Source organism: Parus major, chromosome 5 (genome assembly GCF_001522545.3).
Source record: "Parus major isolate Abel chromosome 5, Parus_major1.1, whole genome shotgun sequence".
NCBI classification, from domain to species: domain Eukaryota; kingdom Metazoa; phylum Chordata; class Aves; order Passeriformes; family Paridae; genus Parus; species Parus major.
Genome location: NC_031774.1, coordinates 46,747,118 through 46,769,834, shown reverse-complemented (window position 1 = coordinate 46,769,834; position 22,717 = coordinate 46,747,118). Strand labels below are relative to the sequence as shown.

The 22,717-nt window shown below is 38.0% G+C and overlaps 1 protein-coding gene across 12 annotated transcripts in view; it reads right to left on the bottom strand.

Moving 5' to 3' along the window:
- Positions 1–22,717, bottom strand: part of UNC79 (unc-79 homolog, NALCN channel complex subunit) — a 105,805-nt gene that overhangs the window by 36,575 nt on the left and 46,513 nt on the right. For 7 of the 12 annotated variants that reach the window (XR_004497886.1, XM_015631726.3, XM_015631729.3 and 4 more), the window contains 9 exons: positions 20,175–20,461; positions 16,673–16,855; positions 15,787–15,949; positions 12,788–12,940; positions 10,232–11,452; positions 8,392–8,499; positions 4,016–4,132; positions 1,922–2,005; positions 419–521 (listed from right to left, as the gene is read on the bottom strand). Coding sequence is in view for 11 of the 12 variants with exons in the window: in XM_015631726.3 (XP_015487212.1) it covers positions 419–521; positions 1,922–2,005; positions 4,016–4,132; positions 8,392–8,499; positions 10,232–11,452; positions 12,788–12,940; positions 15,787–15,949; positions 16,673–16,855; positions 20,175–20,461 (2,419 nt within the window). In the remaining variant the exon portion in view is untranslated. The remainder of the gene's footprint in view (positions 1–418; positions 522–1,921; positions 2,006–4,015; positions 4,133–8,391; positions 8,500–10,231; positions 11,453–12,787; positions 12,941–15,786; positions 15,950–16,672; positions 16,856–20,174; positions 20,462–22,717) is intronic. The other 5 variants (XM_015631733.3, XM_033515097.1, XM_015631734.3 and 2 more) reach the window with 3 other exon arrangements.

Here is a 22,717-nt window from a genome sequence, read left to right as displayed (position 1 = left end):
TTGAGGATTCAGTGAGAATCAGCATTAAAAAAGCTATGTAGATGACACATGATGACACATCGACAGCTACTGATTTCAACAGAAACCCAAAGGAATTTTTAAATGGAACTTTTTTTTTTCCCCTAAGACAAAAGAGGTTTCTGACAGATCACAAGGAACCCTTGATTTAAAGTAAGATGGAAAGTGCTTCCCCTGCCCTCTGTGCACACACAATGAGTCATCATTTCAGGTCCTACTGAACTGAAAACACATCTTGCTAGCAGTGTTTAGAAAATCTTTCCCTTGGGGTAAAAAAAAAAATTAGCATAGAGATAAATGATAGAATGGAATCTGTATTTGCATCAAGTATATCTATACTTTACTTGACATATTTGAAGTTCAACTAGTTCTTTTAAAGGAGAAAAAAAAATCCACTTACTTGTCAGTCATCAGAATGGGCTGGTCATCAGCAAATTCTTCTGGTGCAGGTACAAACATACTGACTATACTGGGTGCTGATAGCAAACTAGATTTTGTAGCACCTTAAGGCAAATAGGAAAATAATTTTAAAAAGGAAAGAATCATCAAACAGAAATCCAAAATGCTTGATGAGCAGACTTCTAAAGAATAGCCATAATGGCTTTACTGTGCCTAGAAATAAGAAATAAATTGTGTCTATAAAAAGACATATAAGCACATTCTTTGCTTCTGACAGATTATTCCAATTACCTAGAAGTATCAATTAAAAATAGATAAATCCTTGGGGAAAAAAGATAACAAACCCAAAATTCCAGGAAATTGGGTGCAATTGTATCTATTAAGTAAAGAAGATGATTCTACAGTTGCTATGAGACTGGACATCAGAAGATTTGCAGCATTCCCACATACATACTGGGAATTAACTTCCCATAGTGCCAATATATGGGGCTCCCTTCACCCTTGGCACTTTTTGTGCACCTAATTTCTGATAAATGCTTATATTATTGGGAAAAGTTATGTATTATGGAAGACCCAAACTCTTGACTTCTCCAAGTTCTGCTTTCCTGAATTACAGTTTAAGTAATCCATTGCCAATTTTCTTTCTGGTTGCTTCAATCTGCAGATTCAGATTTAATGTTAACATTAGCCTGCTCTGGTAATATTTAACTATGGAAATAGGGGGAAGCTTCTCCATGTAAGGTTTAGATGGAATTTATTATGACATAATCCTGGTTACTGCAGGAAAAGCAAATTTAACATCATCTCTTGAGCAAAATAAGCTAAGAAGCTCCCAAATTTTTGAACTCAAAATAAGTGGAGTTAAATGAGAATAAGGTAGGTTTTAAACAACCATTTTACAAAGCATGGAGGGAAACATTTATTTTACATCCCTAGTTCAGAACTTTATAATTGCTCCCTAAGGTTTTATTGGATATGAGCAGACACTTCAGGAAGGCTAGAATACTCCAGTAATGTAGAACATATAGAATGCAGGGATAGGTATAGATTTTGTAGCCAGGTTTTTCTTCCCCTCTCAGATGCATAAAGATCTCTCTGCCATGACTTTGGAAGTTTTACTGTCATATTCTCTAGATCTAAGTCCCATTGCAGCACACAAATGCTAAAAGCAGTCATAAGGCATACTACAATGTTGGAATAAGACATAACTACTCAAAAATGTCTTCTCTTGTGCAGTAAACAGTAGGGAAAAAAAGTGATTTAGGCAAAGAAAGTAGGTCACTGTCCCATCGCAGGGCTGTAAGGGACTCTGGATGTATTTCAGCTGGGAGGGAGGAGAGTTTATACAGAAATGAGATTCAGTCACTCTCTGCATACTTTCTGCAGGACAGTTGAAGGCTTTAATAGCTGAATAGAACACAAAATTCAGAATCATTTTGTATTAACCATGGAATCTTCCTGACAGTCTTGGCAGAGGACTAGGTCAAACAGACACTGAACTAACCTCTGATTCTCAGTGGTGGTCCCTCCAAATCTGGATTTAGGCAAACAGGGACATTGCACAGCCTCTTTCCATGCTGTATCTGCTCTGTGGATAGAGAAAGAACTTCAGTCTCCAGAACCAAAAAATCCAGCACCTGTCACCAGTCAACAGCATCACAAGTCTTAAACAGTTAAGAGAAAGACAAATAAAACAGTTAGAGATAAAAAACAAACAAAACAAAAAACAAACAAACAGCCCAAACAAACCAAAGAAAATAGTTAATTTTTTAAGCATAAAAAGGAAAGGGAAAGAAATATTAAAGAAGTCCATACAGGAAAAAGGACACAGATAACCTAATAATAAAGAAGGCATTTTAGACAAGAGTCATTAAACAGGAAAGGAAGTGCTAGCATAAGGATTCTACAAGATCCGGAATATATGAGCTACAAAAAGAGAAAGAAACAGGTGTCTAGAAATACCAAAACACTACAAGATATAGTTTGTAGTGACAGAAGCCAGGCACAAAATGATTTTATTTTACAGACAGCAAGCTTGGGAAAAGAGTGGTTTGAAATAAGAATGGAAGAGACACATGACACCTACCCAGGTAATAAAAAAATAAATTAATAAAGTATGTGTGGACCAAACACATCATATATTTATGTGGGATGAGACTACTTCCTAGTTGGTATACATGAGTATAATGAGTCTTAAAATTGTGGTATGACATTGAAATGACAAACAGTCACACTGAGTATTTGTCTGAAAAAAACAAAACAAAAAACTGTCCAAATAAAAATTTTATTCTGAATGTAGTGGTGGGACAAAGGTTTCCAGAAAAAAAACATTTCATTTTTCCTCTCCATGCTTGAAGGCCTTTATCTGAATTGAATTTTGGAGGGAAAAGTCATGGATGTGAAGAAAGCTACTAGATTTGGAACAGGATTAACTAGACAGAGATGCTGAAGCGTTCTGAGTATTGACCTGTTCATTTTGAATACAGGCTAAGTATTCCTTGCACAACAAAGGCAGTAACTTTTAAATCTCTAAAACCCTGCCTGAGAGACTAGGTGATCCAGCTAAGGCTCTTCAATAAATAAACTTACCTGCTCATAGGACAAAACCCCCATTGTTAGCACTGGCAAATTCTTATCTTTATGATTTAAGGGTCTCATGCTGAGCATGCTATTTAGCAGACTAGAATAGAAAAGATAATCCTGAACTATGCACCCTATCTTCAGCCACCCTTCAGCTACACAACATAGTTCAATGGAACTTGATGCTGGAGACTAAATTAACCAAAAATTTCAACTCAGCTGTCCAGGGCTGATGGAAGGACATTCATTCAGCATGCTAAGTTCCATATAATATTTTAAGCATTCCTTTCTCTAGATGCATCTGAATCTGCTGATAAATTCCTGAGAAGCACAATTTTGTAATGCCACTAATATCAAAATGGGCACTAAAATACCTAGCATTTTTGATAAACCAAAATTAATTTATTATTTAGTGACATCTGCTATGAATTTGGTATAACTGAAAGTGTTTTACAGAAGAAAAAAAAAAGACAAATAAAATGAGTAGTGAGTAAATTATGTGCTTAATTCAGTTTTCATTGCTTTGCATTCATCTTTAAAGGAGAAAAGCAGTGAGTAAACAGAAACTTCAGGTGTTCAGCATGAGTTGGTAAAAACTTCTTTAAAGAGAAGCAAAACTGGCTGGTATAAGGCACAACTCTTTGGTGTACCACCACCATTGTAAACACACATAGAAATAAATAATTCCATGCACCAGGGACAAAATCTTATACCTAATGAATTCAACAGTGATACTTCCATTTCTTTCAATGAGACCAGGAAATAATCTGAGTAATATGCACAATTAAAGGGACAACACTGTACCAGAGGGTCTACCTCCCAAATATATAACTATTCCAACTCTTACTAAGTGATAATCTTGTACTCTCTATCATGATTCACTTTAGACTTGATACTGATCACTTGTCTGCAATGGTAGAATAGAAAAACTCCCTTTTTTTTTTTTTTTTTTCTAAGTTGATTGTTACACAGTAATTGGTTTAGGAAATAGAAATAAAGAACAATAAATGCAGCTCACCAGTATCCCAAGTGCTGATATTGTGGGGAGCACTAGACTGGTGTTCCAGCTGCCTCTTCATTAGCTGGTTCATTGTCAGAGCTCCCAAAGAGCCTCTTTTCATTTGTCTGAACTGAGCTGCAAGTCAGAAATGCAAAAGGATTTCAGGAGCTCAGACAACATTTAGAACTACTCTCATTTCCTGATCTTAAAAGCTAACATGATATAAATACTGAAATGACAATGATGGCTTGCTCTAAGGATCTTGCTCAAGTCAATATGCACCTTTCATACAACTACACAGGGTACAATTCTGGCCCCAGTGCCACCAGTCAGAGGAGACTTGGATTCACTGTGTCAACTGTCAGTGCCTCTTTAACTCCAAACACTATGAAAGCTCATCAAAAGATTTGGTATCTGTGAAGCGTTAAGATACTACCCCAAAACTCCCATGCTGAGAGGCAATAAATGTATACTTGAATCTCACATACAAGGTACCAAGGAAGGAAGCTCAGTCTCCTCCCAGCAAAGCATGGAGGACTGCTGTGTCCATGCTGAACCGAGGAAAACAAATTCACTGACACTATGTATCACCAGCATCCTTCACGGGTGGCACAACCCGAACCTGCCTCCTACACACCCATCCCTCAGGCAGAACACCTGCACATTCTCTGAAGTGGGAACTCAGCAGCCTTTGAAGATGAGACCCTTCTGTAACTTCAGTGCCAGTTTTCTTACAGAGAGCTATCAAGCAACAAACATTCAATTTTTATTCATCCAACAGTTTACTTCATTAAGAAGATTGATTTATGAGGTTTGTATCACTGGGTAATGCTCAAAGTAAAACCATAAGGGAGACCTAAAACTTAAGACTTTTGGTTTATATCAGTGTGATGCTTAGGAACATGACTTAGTGTCAGTGCTAGACAGTGTTAGGTTGGACTCAAGGATATTAAAGCTAATTTCCAACTTAATGATTCTACACACTTTCTCTAATTAAACAGGGGAAGAAAGATCATACACTACTCCTGACTTTCTCACTTTTTTCTCCATTCATAAAAAAAATCAAATTGAACGAGCATAATGCATTCACTTGGACAATTGAGCCTGAGCAATATACTTCCATCATTGAAACTAAAATTGTTGTTCACTGTATGAAAACAGAGTTTTAAGGCCCTGCTTGAACAAGGTCTGTGAAACTGCTGACAAAAGTATCCAGTAAAGCTTTTAAAATACTGCCTTAAGTACAGCTTTAGTCTTTCCCTCAACAGGCCCTTAGAGCAAGGGCAACAAAGTAAAATCTTCTCTGAATGATCATTTTCCTTTACAACTACATTCAGCTTCATTAAAAGGAACACTATTAGGTAGTTCCACTCTAAAATTCCAAACTCTAACCATCTAAGCTGTGAAATTAAACACAGCATTTCACATTACTAACTATGATAAGGAAGAAAAGATAAGGGATAAACTGCAACCTTCAGAAAGCTCTGAAGGGTTGAGTGCCTTCTCCTAAACTTGCTCTACTAATTTTCTATCAGACAGTTTAAAATTCAGAGTAAGCAGAGTACTCCCTCAAAAACAAAACAAAACAAATACAGGCCTTGAGCAATAACAACCAAAACCAAAACTTCAGTGAAAATGAAAAGTATTTTAGTTTTTCCTCATTACATCCTTTCCAGTTACATCCTTTTGAAGTGCATTTAAACTCCAATTTTTGGCCCAAGTACAGCATTTCTTCAAAGCAGTCCTGGAATAACTGAACTTGTAGAATTGAACCAGACCAAGAGACCATTCTATGTTTCACTTTTAAAAGTTATATTGCATCTTCCTTTCACAGCAAATTAAGGGAAAAATAGAATTTCCATCGTTTCCAGGGCAATGATTTTAAATAGATGTTTTATCATTTTATCAAGCATAGAATTTCCTGATAAAAGAACAGCAATTAATGTTATAACTGACAAGACTGCTTGGAGTGCAGATGACTGTCAAAATAGAGAAGAGGATCCCTTTGAAATTTCTTAGCAGCTTTTTGTGATTGTAATTTAAAAAATTTCATGAATATATCACATAATCAGGCTACTGTTGAGAAGGTTTGGATTTCCAGGATTATCTACCTTTCTCAACGACAGCAATGATTTCAAATAATGGTAAGTTAAAGGGGGAAAAAACAAAAAACAGCAAAATCCAAACCACCAGAGAGCTAACAAAAAAAAATCTAAAAGCCAAAAAATATCAGAAGCCAACCTTTGAACAGTGTTGGATCCAGGATGACTGCTGTGGACCAGCATGTGAGTTTTCATGCCTGTGACTGACTAGTGGCAAAGGAAGATGTGCTGGTTCCAGCTGGGGTATTTTTCGACACAGTGGCTGGTACAGGGCTGTGTTTTGGATTTGTGCTGAAGAAAAGGTTGATATTAAAGAGGTGGTTTTGTTATTGCTGAGCAGGGCTAACACAGAGCCAAGGCCTTTTCTGCTTTCCATGCTGCCACACTGGTGAGGAGACTGGGGGTGCATGGAAGGCTGGGAGGAGACAGCCAGGACAAGTAACCCAAACTGACTGAAGGGATATTCCAGACCATATTGCATCATGCTCAGTATATAAAGTGGGTGAAAGAAGGAGGAAAGGAGGGACACACTTGGAGTGATGGATTTCATCTTCCCAAGTCACCATTACCTGTGATGGGGCTCTGCTCTCCTGGAGATGGCTGAACACCTGCCTGCCCATGGGAGGCAGTGAATTAATTCCTTGTTTTGCTCTGTTTGCATGCACAGGTTTTGCTTTCCCTACAAAACTGTCAATTTTCTCAGCACATGAGTTTTCCAGGTTTTATCCTTCCTGTTCTCTCCCCTATCCTGCTGTCCAGGGCTTGGGTGCTGGCGGGGGTTAGACCATGACAGGGAGGAAGTTTTCCTCTATCAGGTTTTCTACAAGAAACCTAACAAGCACATTAAAAGGTCAATAACCTTCATGCAGTGGCTGGCAACACTTTTCATTTGTTATCTACTGATCTGGCCAATCCTTCTGTTTGTGTAGAATTCTCTACTCAAAAAGAGAAGTCCAAAGGCAAAATCTTCCCGTCGCAGTCAAAGATGTTTGCTTCATGTGGCCAGGCACTGGCTGAACAAGTAATATTAACTATTAGTGTTACAGAAGTGTCTTGTGCTCACAGGCCAGATCAGGGCCTACTATGCAAAGCACATTAAAGATACATAGTAGAAGATTAAAAACATTTCAGTCTAAATGTACAAGAGACACAATGGAAGAGCTAATATCGCTTTTTGCAGTTGGAAACTGAGGCAAGTTTCCAGAAAGAGAAAAAAAATATTTACATAGGAATGGAAGCTCAACATCATATAGGTACCATTCCCAGCTTCATATGTTGGAATTTACAGGAGCCACTAGCACTAGGCTAAAAGCAAGAGAGATAGGTCTTAACTGGCACCTCTTGAGCTGCTTTAATAAGTGACATCTGTATATTAGGTGGCCAACAAATGTACTCTATAAGATGCACATGACCTGAGATGCTTGTGGGAAAACTGGGGAGGTACTCAATTAGCATGTCTAAAATAACATTCTTCCTTCAATAAGCCAGACATTCTTTCCAAAAAAATTAGCAGATGATGAATTTCAGAAAGTAAAATTTAACATTGCTATAGCAATCTGAAATTGAAGTTCAGTAAGACAGTTAAGCTGACCTAGCAGTTCATTGGTATCAAAGTAAGTTATTTCCCCTCCCTATTTCACTAGCCACAGTTCTGTCCCACTGGCCTACAGATGTGGTACCTAGATGGACACACCATTCTGACTTTTGCTAAGTGTTCTAAGGTACCTCCACCTTCTTATCATCATGTGCTCTGTTAAGCCATGTGTCATGTCTGCTTTCCGCAACACAGTCCACTTTCAACTGAAATGGTTATGGGAGTCCCAGATAAAGAGATACCACATTTCAGCAAGCAGCTGAGGAAGTGGCATTCAAGGGATTTTATAAAAATTGCAAGAGATTTTTTCCCTAAGGTACAGCAAAAAATGTACCAAAGGCCATAGTAACAGTCCTGTGGACTCTCATCTTCTTCTGTGCACTGACAGTTGACAATGCTTTCTCACAGAGGAAAATAAACATTCAGCTTTAGTGGAATTACTGCTTTCAGCTGCTACCTACTTTAATTCAAGAAAACCACATTTGTCAAACTTGCCATGTCCCAAGAGAAAATCTTTAGCTACTAGCTATTAAAATGCTGCTGACCATCAGAGATTCAACAGTTCTAATGATATCCAAAACAGCTATACTTCAAAGAATCAAGGGAACTCAGAGGAAGGAATTTACTATACATGATGCATATCTGATGCACAAATACAGTAACTTTGATTTTAATCCTCAAACCAGAGGTAAACTTACTTGATATGGAAGAGTGACTACTTGTCTCTGGAACACCTGCTTCAAGGGTTGGTGCAGATGATGACTCTCTTGGCATTTCCAGTGTTGAAAGTCCTTTGGCAGCAGGATCTGCATGTGAAAATCATGCTTAAATTCTCAACATTTAAAATCAACAAAGTTTTTTTCCTTCCTTCTCCCCAGATGCCCTGTCACATAATTTCAGTCATCCATTCACCATCTGGCATTCCCAGTAGTTTTAACAGGATTCAGTGTGTTTGTCATAAGAATTTTTATAGGGGCACAGGGATCTATTTCTTAAAATCACTTTTTAAAGGAGAATTCTGCCTATGGGCTTTAGAACTCACGATTAATAAATGCACATAGAATTTGATGATGATTCCACTCAAGTGATTATTGGAACCACCAACATGGAAATAAGAGAGACCACTGATGTAAAACTAGTTTAAGTGACAGCTTAGCATCTTTTAAAAGCCTTAACTCCAACATATCAGCAGTTTTTATTCAAGAGGCTGCTGATCTAGTATTTGATCCTGAAGATTCACAGTTTAAAACTCTACATTAAAAAGGTTCCACGTGGTGTTTCAGAACTGGGACGGCCCTTCCAAGCAGTTTCGAGGGTAACAGTGTTCATCACTGCATGAAAACTGGCCCTTGTTAATGGTCAAAAAAAGCAACGAGTCTAATTGAACAATTCTTTCAAGACCACGCTTCTCTACATGAAAGGTTCAAAAGCACTCAGCTCTCTTTAATTTTTATAAAGCTCCAGTAGTTCTTCAGCTTATTAGAACCATAAATGGGATGACAGGCCTGAAACATAAAGGGAACAGTGTAACTAGCATTACATGGAACAATTTCACCTTGTAAAAGTGGAATTTCCTAAGAAGAATTTGTACTGTGGTTCCCTTTGAAGTAATTAAGTAAAAAAGTACAGTCAGGAATGCATAAATATTCCCCCTCACTTTAATGGCAACAAAGAACTGAGGCCTGACAGATTCTGTCCTTTTTCATTAACATGTTTAAAAACCTGGTAAAATTCTAATAACTGAAAAATCCTAGGGAGAAAAAAACAGTCAAGAAATTAAAAAGGCAACAGCATTTTCAAACGGTTTGATAGATCCAATTGGAATCTGAGGAAAAGCTAAAACTCCCTTTCTCTCTACCTGAAAAAACTTAGTGAAAAATCTTTGCATTTAAAAAAAAAAATAGGGTACACAGTGGATTACCCACCTTTGAATTTTAGATCTTTAAAAAACACAGACCATGAAAATTTTGTGGACACCCAGTTCAAAGAAGGATACAAACAGGTTTTAGTGTATAAAAACAAAATATATGTTTATGTCTATGTCTATATGCAAACTGTGGCTAATTCCAAATGCTCTCACTTCTGAAGTCTACAGCCTGCTCAGCCTTGCACTTTGTGATTCATTCTGCTTTCCACTGCCTTATGCTGGGAAAAGAAATAAGGGCCAAAAATCACTACACCAAAAGAGAATCAGTGTATCCTGGACTAGATTAGCAGGATAAAAGGCACAGAAATATGACCATTTTTCTGACTCCCAGCATAAAGAGGACAGGGAGTTTCATTTCCTAACTTGGATATCAGAATGAGTGTTTTTGTAACAGAATTCCACTTCCTTTTCAAATGGGCCCTTCACACATTCATCGTACCTGAATGGTTAGCACATTCCTTGTGAGAAACAAGCACCTGAAAGCACTCAGCTAGCACTTCAGATGCTATAAATACCCACATCTCACCATATATACATACATCTCCTTACACAGATCTGCTACTAAAACCTTCACATAAAAATAAGCCTTTTGATCAGGTGAGTAAGCTCACCTGCCTCCTTCTGCTCTCCCAGCTTGTCAAGGATGTTAAAAGAAATGTCCAGGTATTCTCTCTGAATAGCACTCACAGCAATCTTCCTCTGCTTCCTCTGGCGAGGAACAATCTGAATCTTAAATTCTGACTCTTCAGTCTCCCCTTCTTGTTTCTGCTCTGTGTTTTGCTCGGTGTCAGACTCTGTATTGGTATCAAGTTTATCCCCTTCTGTTTGCCTTTCAGAATCTTCGGGGACTTTGATAAGGACTGTCTTTACATTTGGGCTTGGAATTGTTCCACTGGGTTTAATTTCCTCCACACCAAGCTCAGAGTTATCATCAAGGGACATTTCTGGAAGGGCAGATGATTTCTGCAGCAGGTCTCTTTTCTGTTTCAGCGTTAGTGAGTTTCCAGAGGACACGTCCTGAAATTCTTCTGGCTTAACTAGCTCTGAAGACTCCTTTTGATCTTTGGGAGAAGTGGAAATTACCTCCTCTATTCCTGCTGAAGCACTGTTGCTTGTATCCTTAGAACTAAAGTCCTTGGAGCAATCTTCAATGCTGAACTGTACCAGCGGAGTTGTGCTGAGGCTGAGTGCAGACACATTGATAGGAATTGGAGATGAAACAGCAGTTTTGCCAGAGACCTCGTCATTCGAAGGGTTTGCTGTTTCTTCTTCTTCATCACTCTCCACTATTCTAAGGGGAGGAAGTGGTTCAAAGACTAAAGAGTCACTGTCTGAAGTGGAGAGCACTGAATATTTTTCAGGACCCGACGTTGAATCAGAGGACAAATCTATCAGATCTAAATCTTCCTTGGGACCAGCAGTTTTAACTGGGGAGTCCACTTTCACTTCATAGGTTTCCATGCAATTTAGCCTAACCTCTGGGATGACAGGTCTTTTTGTTTCCTGGAAACTCTCTGTATGGGGAAGGCTTTCTTGTGCGTCTATATTTTCAGCTTTAGTAGAAGAATTCTGCCGAGACCGTCCATAATCGCTCTGCCTGTGCATGGTGTAAGCAGCAGGGACAGGAGGCTTTTCTAAGTCACACCGGTCTATGCAGGACTTCCTGCGATGTTCGTCTAATGAGAACAACAGGGAGTCTGCGTTCCCTATATCAAGAGATTTTTGTTTTAGAGAGCGCAGTTTTTTTTTCTGAATGCTTTCTTCTCTCACACAGCGGAGAATACTGTCTTGTAAGGCCCCCGTCTCTCTATATTCAGCCAGCTCTATTTCACCTGATCAAAACAGAAAAAGCTAATACTACCTCAGTTGGAGACTTTCAGCAGATACCTTCATCTTTGTATCACAATTCAACATGACTGACATTTTAAATACAAGCCCAGTATTAGTCAAAATTGCCTACATTTTAACCTCAGATTTAACCTCAAATTACATGGATTTTTACAATAAATAGTAACAAAAACCTGCTATTTTGGATAGTAGAGTTTACCTAAATGCTGCCCAAAGTCTATTCATCCTGGACAGATGTACGATGAAGATAGACTGTTTAACCTTGTGCACTGAAAGGAGGTGGCATAGGCATGTAATTTCCACAGATACTTGGGATGTCTGCATGTAGAACATCTGTTATTTACTGCAGCAGAACAGGCTTAAAATGGATGCTTCTGATTCAAGAAGCAAGGGTAGTATTGGCAGTGAGGATATTGCAGCACAAACCTGAGATCAGAGAATTTTTCCTGGTGATCCTGGAACCCAGTAGGGTCCAGCACCTATCACAACACTCAGTCTTCCCTCCTCATCCTGGGGAGAATGGCAGTGAGCACAGCTGCACCTTCTGGCACTGCCACTGCACTGATTCTTTGTTATGTGAACACACTCACTGAGAACATTTTCAAAGATTATCACCATTGTTGTTGTTATTATTATTATTATTATTTACATATTTTCACATAAACCAGAATATTCCTAATCATTAGTATCTCCATATTTCAAAATTCTCCACATACAAATCACTGTGCAGAAAAAAACAGTGATAGAAGTTCAAGTGTTTGCTCTAGTCAGAATCACTTCCCCTCCCTCTGCAAACACCTAAAAGGGAAAAAAAACCAGGCAGGTGGATGGTAGTGAAAATCTCTTCAACTTTTTTGAGGCTGTTGATTCCAGACACCTAAATTTGAAATCAAAATAGTTCCTACTTTTTGAAAACCCCGTTTTTGCCAATGGAAAACCATAATATTTGCAGCAGCAACAACAAATTTGCCTAGTATAGAGTCCCACCTTATCAACAAAATCAGTTTCTGGGAAAAATAATTTAAGTAAAAAGTCTTCAGCTGGATGGTTGAAGAAAATTCAAAAAAATCATCTTAATTGTTTTTTAATTCAAAAGAGTTTAATGTTTCTAGAAACAACTGCTGATTTTAGGTATTTTTACTCTGAAGTGCCTACTTTGAGATTCCTGAAAGAAATTGGAAATGCGTGTTCTTCAGAGTCAGAGTAGTTATATTAAAATTAGGCAGTGCAACAAACTGTACAAAGAAAGTTGGTAGCTTGAAACTAAGAGTAGGAAATTGTATTTCTGCATGAGTTTACACCAAAAAAATAATTCATACTTCTCTGAGCATTCATCTCAACTGGTTGATATTTCACCATTTTGCTGCCACCAATTCTTTTCAGTCTTGCAAAGAAAGTTTGAGACTCTTTATTGCAAGGTCCAGTTGGTGTATCATGAATATCAGATTCATCAAAAACACTGTCTTCCTCTGCTGGAAAAAGAAAAAATGTTATTATTCTTAAGATAGTGCAATTTCTTGAATGGAAAGCTATGTAACAAAACCTCAGCTAGTGTCAATGAAACTTGAATTAAAAAACAAAGTTTGTAAGAAAATTTGTATCCCAGGTTTGTCATTCTTGTTACATCTTGAGTTAAGGTCAGAGACAAATGAAAAATGGGTTCCAGTGCAACAAAAGCATAACAAAGCTTTTACCATTCTAAGTTGATCTTCTTTACTGATAATAATACAGATTCTTTAGATGGAAGAAATACACTAGATCGGGACACTGACTTGAGTAAGGAACCTCTGTAGTTCTCAGTGAGAAATGGTAAATTGAAGAAGATGGAAATTAGTGAAAGAACTGCAAGGTAAGTAATAAACCAGCAAAATAAGAAAGTGAAAAAGGAAGAAATGGATCATCTTGGGAATCTGATAATGGTAATAGTAATAGAATAAGACCTAAGAGTATGAATTATGAAATTATTGATCTAAGTAGTAATAGCAAAACATTATGCCCTTATTTGAGATCATCCAGATGAAAATAGCAAAGAATGAAAGACCCAAATCCATTTATCAGTAAAAAAAAAGCCATATCATCTATATGAAATGGTTATAAAAAAAAAAAAAAAAATTCCATATCTATCATGTGGAACCATTCTGTAATTCTATGTCCAGTGATTCATCTCCAAGGAAATAAGAAACACTACTACAACAAAAAGGAAAACAGAGCACTCAAAAGAAAAACAAAGTTTGCCTTGTTTATTCTAGCAAGCAAATATGGAGAGGAAACGCATTTGGTGTCTGGGAGTGAAGGGGCAAGTAAGTCAAAGGGCTAGAATGGACAAAAACTGAAGACTTAAATGAGACATAAATATCTTTTGCTTTGAAATTGCTGGGAAGCTGCTAGTACATGTCAAACTATGAAACTTCCCCCTAAAGGCATCAGGGCCAAGATACATAATTGAAATGATGAATACAGAAAAATTAATCAAAGTTGATAGCAAGAATTTCTACAGGAACTGGTTTTAATAAGTTAGAAGATCACTTTTAATGTCATGTCCTATGTGCAAGCTCTTCTTCCCCTTAGCAAAAAATGTTTCTTGTCACAATATTTAGCATCAATACTACAGCACTCTGTACACTTGGTCCCCGAAACACTCATGATCCCCACAACAAAGTTTGGCACAAAAATTTGGAAAAAAGTTCAGTAGTGGGGAAATCCATCTTTAGCATAAGAATTGTTGCTGCCTGACAACCAAATCCTCATCTGTTCACTATCTAAACACCACCTCTGATGATGACAGCAACACATAGACACTACCTGGCCACTGATTAAACTGATTTTCTAAAGTCTCTTTAGAAAAGGTGGGAAAGGCTTCAACTTTCCAAGTCCCTATGGAAATACATTGGCTGCTTTTTGGAGGTGAAAGAAAACTTTTCTACATCCTCCTTTTTCTGCAGCCCTTCCACAAAGAAAGAAAACAAGCCCTATGGTTAAGACAGTATTTACAGAGTAACATTTGCCCATTTATGGTCTACCTCTGTGCAGCCCAAAGTCCTTCACAACAGCTTTGGAAAGCAAGTAAATATTATTCTCCTTACTGTAAACATAAGGAACAATGCTGAAATGCGACACAAGGCCACCCAGGGAACCAGTACTGGACATGCTGGGTACTTGGGCACCTCCGTTTGTCTTTAAAACCTCTCAGAATCAATCCAGAAAATTAATGCATTTTAGAAATGCATTGTAAAAGTAAGTCATTATGAATTAAGTCAACTTGTCTCAAAACAAAGACAAATTCACAGTAAGGCCACAGTTGTCTTAACCCTCTTAGCCTTCCACTAGCAATACAAAATGTCCAACTGAGTGAGGTTATGCAATATGTACTTTAAATCTACATTAAGATTGCTTTAATTTGCTAGAGCAGGGTAATAGGGTGTTCAGGTAAACTAAATACTGTTCTCTTGTTTTGCTGGAAATCTTTTCCAAGCAACAAGCAACAGAAGAGGAAAAGGTACTGACAGGAAAACGAGGGCATTTCTCAGATTTTTCTTCAGAAGAGTTTGCTGCATACTACAAAGACTATTTGAGAAGGAAGATGTAAACAACAAATAAGCAGCTAAAAGGCAAAATAACTGAAGGAAGGCTACAGAATATCAAAAGAACCTGTTAATCATTAACACTTATTATGTACTAACTTCACAAACCTAAGGAATTACACTCAGTGACAACATGGCATCTGAAGTCCCAAGTTTACACCAGTTCACACCATCACAGTACTTCTGCAACACCTAGCAAGCACATACAGAGCTCACAATCAAACACAAAGTATTGAACTTTCTTTTGCCTTTAGACATCCACCTATACATTTGCATTAACCTTGTCAACTTCTGCTCCTTTAAAGAGAAAAGCAAACTATAGACTGAATTCATAGCCTTCTCTTTTCAGCATCAATATGTGCTACTATTTCACTTTATTACAAAGTAAAATCAGAATGTGGTGTCAGGCTGGTTGCACACTTTGTGTGTTGGCAGGATCAGCTAGCACTGCCATAGAAAAGGCCAAGGACTATCCAGACATGGTGACTGAAACATTAAGTCTACGATACACTCCCATAAAGGATGTGAGACCACTGTGTTATGCTCAACCTACAGAGCAGCTGAGAATATCTCTTACCATACTTGCCTATACTTGTCAGTCAGGTAAGTAACACTTCAGACTCAATTCCAAGTATTATGTTCTAAAGTTCAGACCATATTTACCCATTTTTACAACATCTGCAAGACTTAATGAATTAAACCAATGACTCTCATACAAATTAGAGTGTTGAAAATACCTTTCTCCTTTTCACTGTATCGGCTTATGTTACTGTTGTCACTATACAAAGGGCCAGCAGTTGCATGAGGCTTGCAGCTGTGATACTGAGCGTTGAGGGTATTGACTGTGATGTGGATTAGGTGAAGTACAATCTTGCTGATTTCACAGTCTCTGTAGGGGTACTGTTCAGCAAAAGAGAAAAACTTCAGCTTAAAAACTAACTTTTCTCCTTGGATAAGCATTTAGGCAGCAAATCAGAAAAATTACAATGATATTGTCAGCTGGATGCCCTTTGCCTTCCCTTGGTTATACACTTCTAAATATATCATGAGAAGCAGGACTGTTGTCATCTTTGTACACAAAATCATTTTAATAAAACATTATAAGTCCATATTAGTAACATTAATGTCTGCACTTCCTTGTACACCCTGCAGACCTGCTAGAAATTTGTTAAGCACATCAAAAGTATTTTCAGCTCAATTTGCTCCATAAATACCTTACACTTTAACAGCATTTCCTAAAAAGCATCACTTATCTGAAGAATACAAACTGCTAAACTGACACACTCCCCCCTTTAAAGTTATTACTGCTTTTTTAAAACTAATTCTAAGTTACTCAAAATACTCCTCACTGGAATTTCACACATCATTTTCCTATTCTAATATCCATATTTTCCTTCCTCAGGTAAACACTTGAAAGACAAAGACTGCAGAAGCACAGAGCAAGTCAGTAACACAAACTAAATCCCAACTATTTCAGACACTGAAATTAAACACAGCGAATAAGTATAAGAAAGAAAATTGTCTTTTACAGCTCCATTCACTTGCCATACATTTAGGTGTTCCCTGTAACAAATTTCAAATTGAAAATTTTTCTGTGGACGGTGTCTTGTTAAGACCACTCACCTTATAGAGAATAACAAGCAAAGCCTTTAACCACATCTGCCGAATGTGAGGTTTGAGGGACCAGAGAGAGCAGCGAGGAGGCTGCTGAAAGTAATGCCTTAGCTGAGGACAAGTGCAATATTTCAACACCTGCACCACCAAGGGAAGAAGGTGTTTTCCCAGGTTAATGTTATAGTCCATCACCTGAAAAGAACACAGGAGTTACCTCACCAAAACCAAATCCACTGACGTTAAAAAACAAAATAATGATTACAGTTGAGGTATTAGGTAAGGGAAAAGAAATCAGTGGTTTTAAGGAAATCTCACTACCATTTAAAAGCTTTCTGCCAGCTTGCCACCTTCTCATTTTAGCCAGATAGGCAGAATGAAACAAAGAAAATGTGTTCTGAAAGCCTTTCATCCAGCACAGTTTAAATTTTAAGATACACTGGCAAGTCATAAAATATATTATGCCGAAATAGCCTTGTATTATAGTACAAGTTGATCATGCCTCAATACACAAAACCATATCATGTACACCCCATGTTTGACAGGATGCACTTGTGAATTTTGGAGGTTGAGTAGTTTGGTTGTTTGGGGGCTTTGTATTAACATTGTATTAACATTTTAACAAAAATGGCAGTTTTCATTTTTGTTCTCAATAGGCTTGCAACATTAGGCATTAGAGTTTTTTAAGCCCCAGGTTCTGGAATCAGGTAATGACACTAGGTTCCCACTCTCCACCAAAGGTGTCTACTATATTATGCAGGAAGTTTAAGCACACAAATCCTACAGGATCCAAGAGTAAAGCAAATGAAAAATATCTTGCTCTAAATAAATTGCTCATCAACCTTAAGTGGTGGTGTTGCTGCAGACAGATTGCTGCGATTACTGTTAGTCACATGCCTTACCTCTATCATGACCTTTGAAGAACATCATGCTATTTGGGGCCAGTGGTTTGAATCCTAGGAGTGATTCAAAAGTGCAGTGAAGCCATACATTCCATTACCCTGGCACAACCGTGCTTTCACTTGAAACTGCAATGCCATTTTTCACAACCTTTTTATCAGACTTCCAGCCTGAGCTATTTCTAAAATCACACATGCTGAGATCAACAGCTAAAGTAGATCATGACAAGGCTCCACAAAGGCCTCATGTCTGACGCTGCCCTACACCCGGGAAGGCGTAACAGCAGGCCAAGGCAACTCCAGCACAACCCCTGAAATCTAACACATCCCTGCAGTTTCAGTGGACTTACTGAACTTTATCAGCAGCTCTCTACATCTAAACAGTCTATACTTCTTTTGGTTTGGGGTTTGTTTTTTTTTAATCAGAACAAGCAGATGAGACTAATTTACAAACACTAAACTCGTGGTCAACAAGCTGACTAGATTTTCCCTGTAAAATTCTCCAGTTTGATGTGCAGCTGTCTCAAATACTCAATACAATTGTGTTGCATGTGTAGAGTTAAACAGGAATCGCACGTCTATCCATGTAGGGTGAGCCAATCAAATATATGATTTATAATCACCACATTCGGCCCCAGCCCGTGATGCCGTGTTCCCTCAGGGAGCAACAGTTACACAGCACGGTCAGGAACAGCTCATCCATACAAAGCAGACAGAGCGCTGCCTAATCCTGTAACGTGACCATGCCTGGCGCTGAGCAAAGAAGGCATGAGGGAATGAGGGAATAAAGAAATGAAGGAATGAGGGAATGAGGAAATGAAGGAAGAAGGGAATGAAGGCCGCGGGAGGGGCGGAGCGGAGCCCGCGCCAGGCCAACGCGCTGCGGCAGCAGCGCCACCGCGCGGGCAAGCACGGCCACTGCAGAGAAACCCGGGCCTTCGGGAGTCCTAAACTCTCGGAGTTTACCCTGAAAAATACTGAGACATTTGATATTTTTTTTTAAATTTAACTGTCCACTCGAACCAAGATTGGAATAAAAATTAAAGAACCAGCAAGACAACCTAATCCCAACTTTTGTGGAGCTGACGGCAAGTATTTATGGCTTGGGAAAGAAGAGCAACTGAAATAGATGTCTTCAGAGCTCAGTACTAAGTTTTCACTCTGTAAATCCATCTTCGGGTTGCACATGGCATTTCTCTAGCAACAAAGGTGATTCCAATCAAAAGGCAGCCCTACAGCTAAGAAAAGAATTTTCCAAAAATACAAATTAAAGTTGATGTCTGCTGCACAGTGAAAAATCCTGGCCTACTCTCCTTTTGACATCAGAGGAACCAGAATTCGGTTATAAAGTTTTTAAACACAAATGGTGAATTTGGCTCACACGAGACATTTTAAAGGTGGAAGAGAAAGGCAAGGGCTGATATTTACAGCTGCAGTAAGGAGTACTTCTTAAAATCAGTCCAATTATAATCACTGAAGTTTGGGCTTCCAAACTCGCAAAATGCTTGGAAACACAAACGTGGAAGATGATGCCCTGTGATCCGAACTGCCACTGCCAGACTCTCAATACAAGAGCAACAGGTCTCAATCTCCTTTTACACTCTTTAATTTAAAACTGCACAAATGAAAGATGATTAACACTGAGCCATAGTGCTCTGGGACAATGGAACCCAAAGCATCTGCAGCTACCCAGTTTGCATTAAAACCATCTCTTTTGCCTCCTGAAATACAGATACCTGACATCTCCCCAGCTGTGACAGTTTATCCAACTATCAACATCACATTTAACTTTGAAAAATCACTGACTCCAATGCATGAACCTAAAAATATCAGTAAGAACTGCAGGTCCAGAAGAGACAAGGATAGCTTTGAGCCATGTTTGAAGGTTACAGCAGACATCTGAAATTACAGCCCTCTTCTTCCTCTAAGGTAATCCTTTATGAGAGACTGTGATAAGGAAAAAGTGTTGAAGCGATCATGATGCTCCACTGCAAGTACAGAACATTTTTCAGCCCACTACTCTATCAGTGGGAATTAATTGAGCCTTAGAAGAGCCTTGTGAGGTAGAAAATTATGGTCCTCTTTACAAGATGGAGAAAGGAGGCACAAGGCAAGGATGTGATTGGTCATTTATCATAGCAATATAGGCAAACGTTCATTATGGCAATAGTACTCCCTAGGAAAGGGAGAACAGAAAGTCCTGGTCCACTGTCAGAAAGAAAAATGAGCCTCCTACAAAGTGAAGAATGTTGAAGAGTTCACAGACTATTCACATAGGGAAGCAAAACACGAATGTATGAATCCCAGAAGAAAGGAGGAAATGCTCATGAGGAAAGTAAGGCATTTAAAAGCTAGTGTAGAAGGCAGAGGTTAGAAGCAGTCTCTAATTTTTCATACAGTGGTAGTATCTGTATGCCTCCATGCACACAAAACTATAGTCTCTTTGCCAGTGATGCAGCAACTTTAGACTCTTTCACAAGCTGGAAAAGCGTTTAAGTTTTAAGTAGGATTACCTCATTCAGCTATTATTTTGCTACAAAGAAGACTGTGCTACCATTATTTCAACAACAGGCAATAATAAATAGCAGTAAAAACTAGTAAGTGGCTTCACTTACTTGTGCTATTCCAGCAATAAAGGCATTAAAGCAGGTCGAAACACGCATTTTTTGGGGTGCAATCATGAAGCACCCTTCCTGCTGATCGTAGCCAAGCAGGACGTACAGATGGCGCTTGACTGTGTTGAAAGCTTTAGCACTGCTGATGTCTGACTCTGCACTGCTCTCATCCTTTGCCATGAACTTCATGAGCACTGTAATGAGCTGGTGGACAGTCTGATGGTCAATCCCAGCATCCTCTGGCAGCAGGTCTTTTATTGTATTATCATTCTCTGGGGAAGGTTGTCCTATGGGCACAAGAGACATTGGTATCAGACAGTGGAGATTACTGTGTAAACTCTGTAAATCCTAGAAAAAGGGTACAGAACACACCAGATTATTTTTCCAGAGTTCACTCCTCCATGTCTGCCCAAATACATACAGTGAAATTGCAGGAGACAGGCATGCATTTCTGAGGACATTGCTCCTCTGTTGCCTCAGGTCCAACAGTGCAGAAACACCTACTGTTTCTTCTACAAAAAAACTCTGATACCCTGTACACTCAACTCCATTTCTCAGCTTTCCTATATTTAGTGGAGCACCTTATTGCCCATCCCAGTTCATTTCCCCCAAATTGAACATTATTATTCTTCCACGTCCATCAAATCCCACCAAGTTATCATCAGGTATGGTTGTCAGTCTTTCCTTAGTAAACATTAACAGACATCAGTCTTTGCCAGTGGAAAATGCACAAAGTGGCAAGGGTAGGAAATGCTAAAAATTGTACCAAATAATGATTATACAAAGAATGAAGACTTCCCCTATTAGTACAAGCCTGTATTTCTCTTAAATAACTTGTATTACTACAAATAACTTGTAAATAAATAGTGTTATTTTAATATTCTAATATTCTAATAATTTACCCATATTCTCAATGTGATGTGCTATTCTGACAAAGGACTCCTTTGCTGGTACAACTGCATCTGTCTTAGGTTCTTCACAAGAAGAACTGCAATGTCTGTAATTTTTTTAAAAAAAATTTAAAGTATGTTGCATTTATACTGGTGGGTGAACAAAGGTTTGTTTGGCTGTTTTGCAAAGCATGGGAGATGTTTGTCATTTCTGTGACAGGTGAAAATTGAAACTATGGAGGGAGCAGGAATTTTCAGATCCACTTCTATTAAGAATAACTTTTCTTTACTGGTATTTGGGTTAGAAGAAATAATGAAGTTTATGTTATACCATATTTTTTTTGTTCCAGACAGTTTTCACTGGGATTTTTCTACTTAAAAACCTTCCTTCAAAATGGAAATTCTCTACCAAAGCTTTTGCAGGACCAAGATTTGCAGATACAAATAGAAAACAGTGAATTCTGTAATACTTAGAATCAGAAATAAAGCAAAAACCATTTCCAGAAGTACTTCAATAATGTACACAGAAAGTAATCTTAGCTTCATGGACATAAACTGAGAAATAATCTTATATTCTTATATAATATTAAACCCAGGTTAAAATTTTCTATGGAATTATATCATTAAAGACACGATTTTCCTAAGGACTATATCTGACTGTATTATTCAGCCCTATTTATTTTCATCTCTATAATATTGTGTGAGATTTTCAGTAAAGTAAAGAAGGAGATAAGATGAAATGAATGAAAAGATCATTGGGCTCTAAATAAATGCTGGTTCTCCAAATAGAAAGAGTAATTAATCTAAAAAGATTAAACCATTTTATTTTTACTCGCTGAACAATATAATTTAGAAGCTCAGTGATAAAATGTTCAATTTTGAACGTGTTTCATAACTCTAACACCAGCTAACAGATACTTCCCAGGACTTTTCCCAATATTTTACTTTTCCAGAAATATAATTACACCTTCTGATGCATTAAAGATCTCATTTCTCATACATTACCCTCAGGGAAAGCTATACAGCAGGATAGAGTGAACAGAACTTCACTCTGATTTGTTTGTCATAGCTCTACTATGGATCAAGTCTATGGAATGTCAGTTATAGTGTTTTTATTTCTGATGTAGGAACCTCAAAAAACACAGCAATGAAGAACTACTTGTTTAAATCTACAAAAGCTGTACAATCCTGTTTAATCAATAGATTTTCAGAATCTGAAAAATTTCTGCTGTCTGGAATGAGTCTTAGGTTATATCAAACCTGAACTAAATGTTCATTTCATCAACACAATATACAGGGTATCCTGTTATTATATGAGGCTGTTTAAATACAAGCTAGGAATACAAAACCAAGACAGCTCTGTCTTTACAGTGGCTAAAGTAACTTTAATCCCTTAAAATTCATGTGCATTTGTATGTGCCTATACAAGGTACATAGATACACACACATATCCCCAACCCTCATCAAAACCTTCTCATATCACCAAACATACAGATAGCCAGGTAATACACAGCCTCCATGCCTGAATTCCATCTAGCCTTACCTGCAGATTCCTTTCTTTATTCATGTGCCCCTTATATCAGACCCCTTTACCTTCAAATTACTTAAAGGTATATCACAATGTAACATAAAGCATTAGATCAGAACCAAATC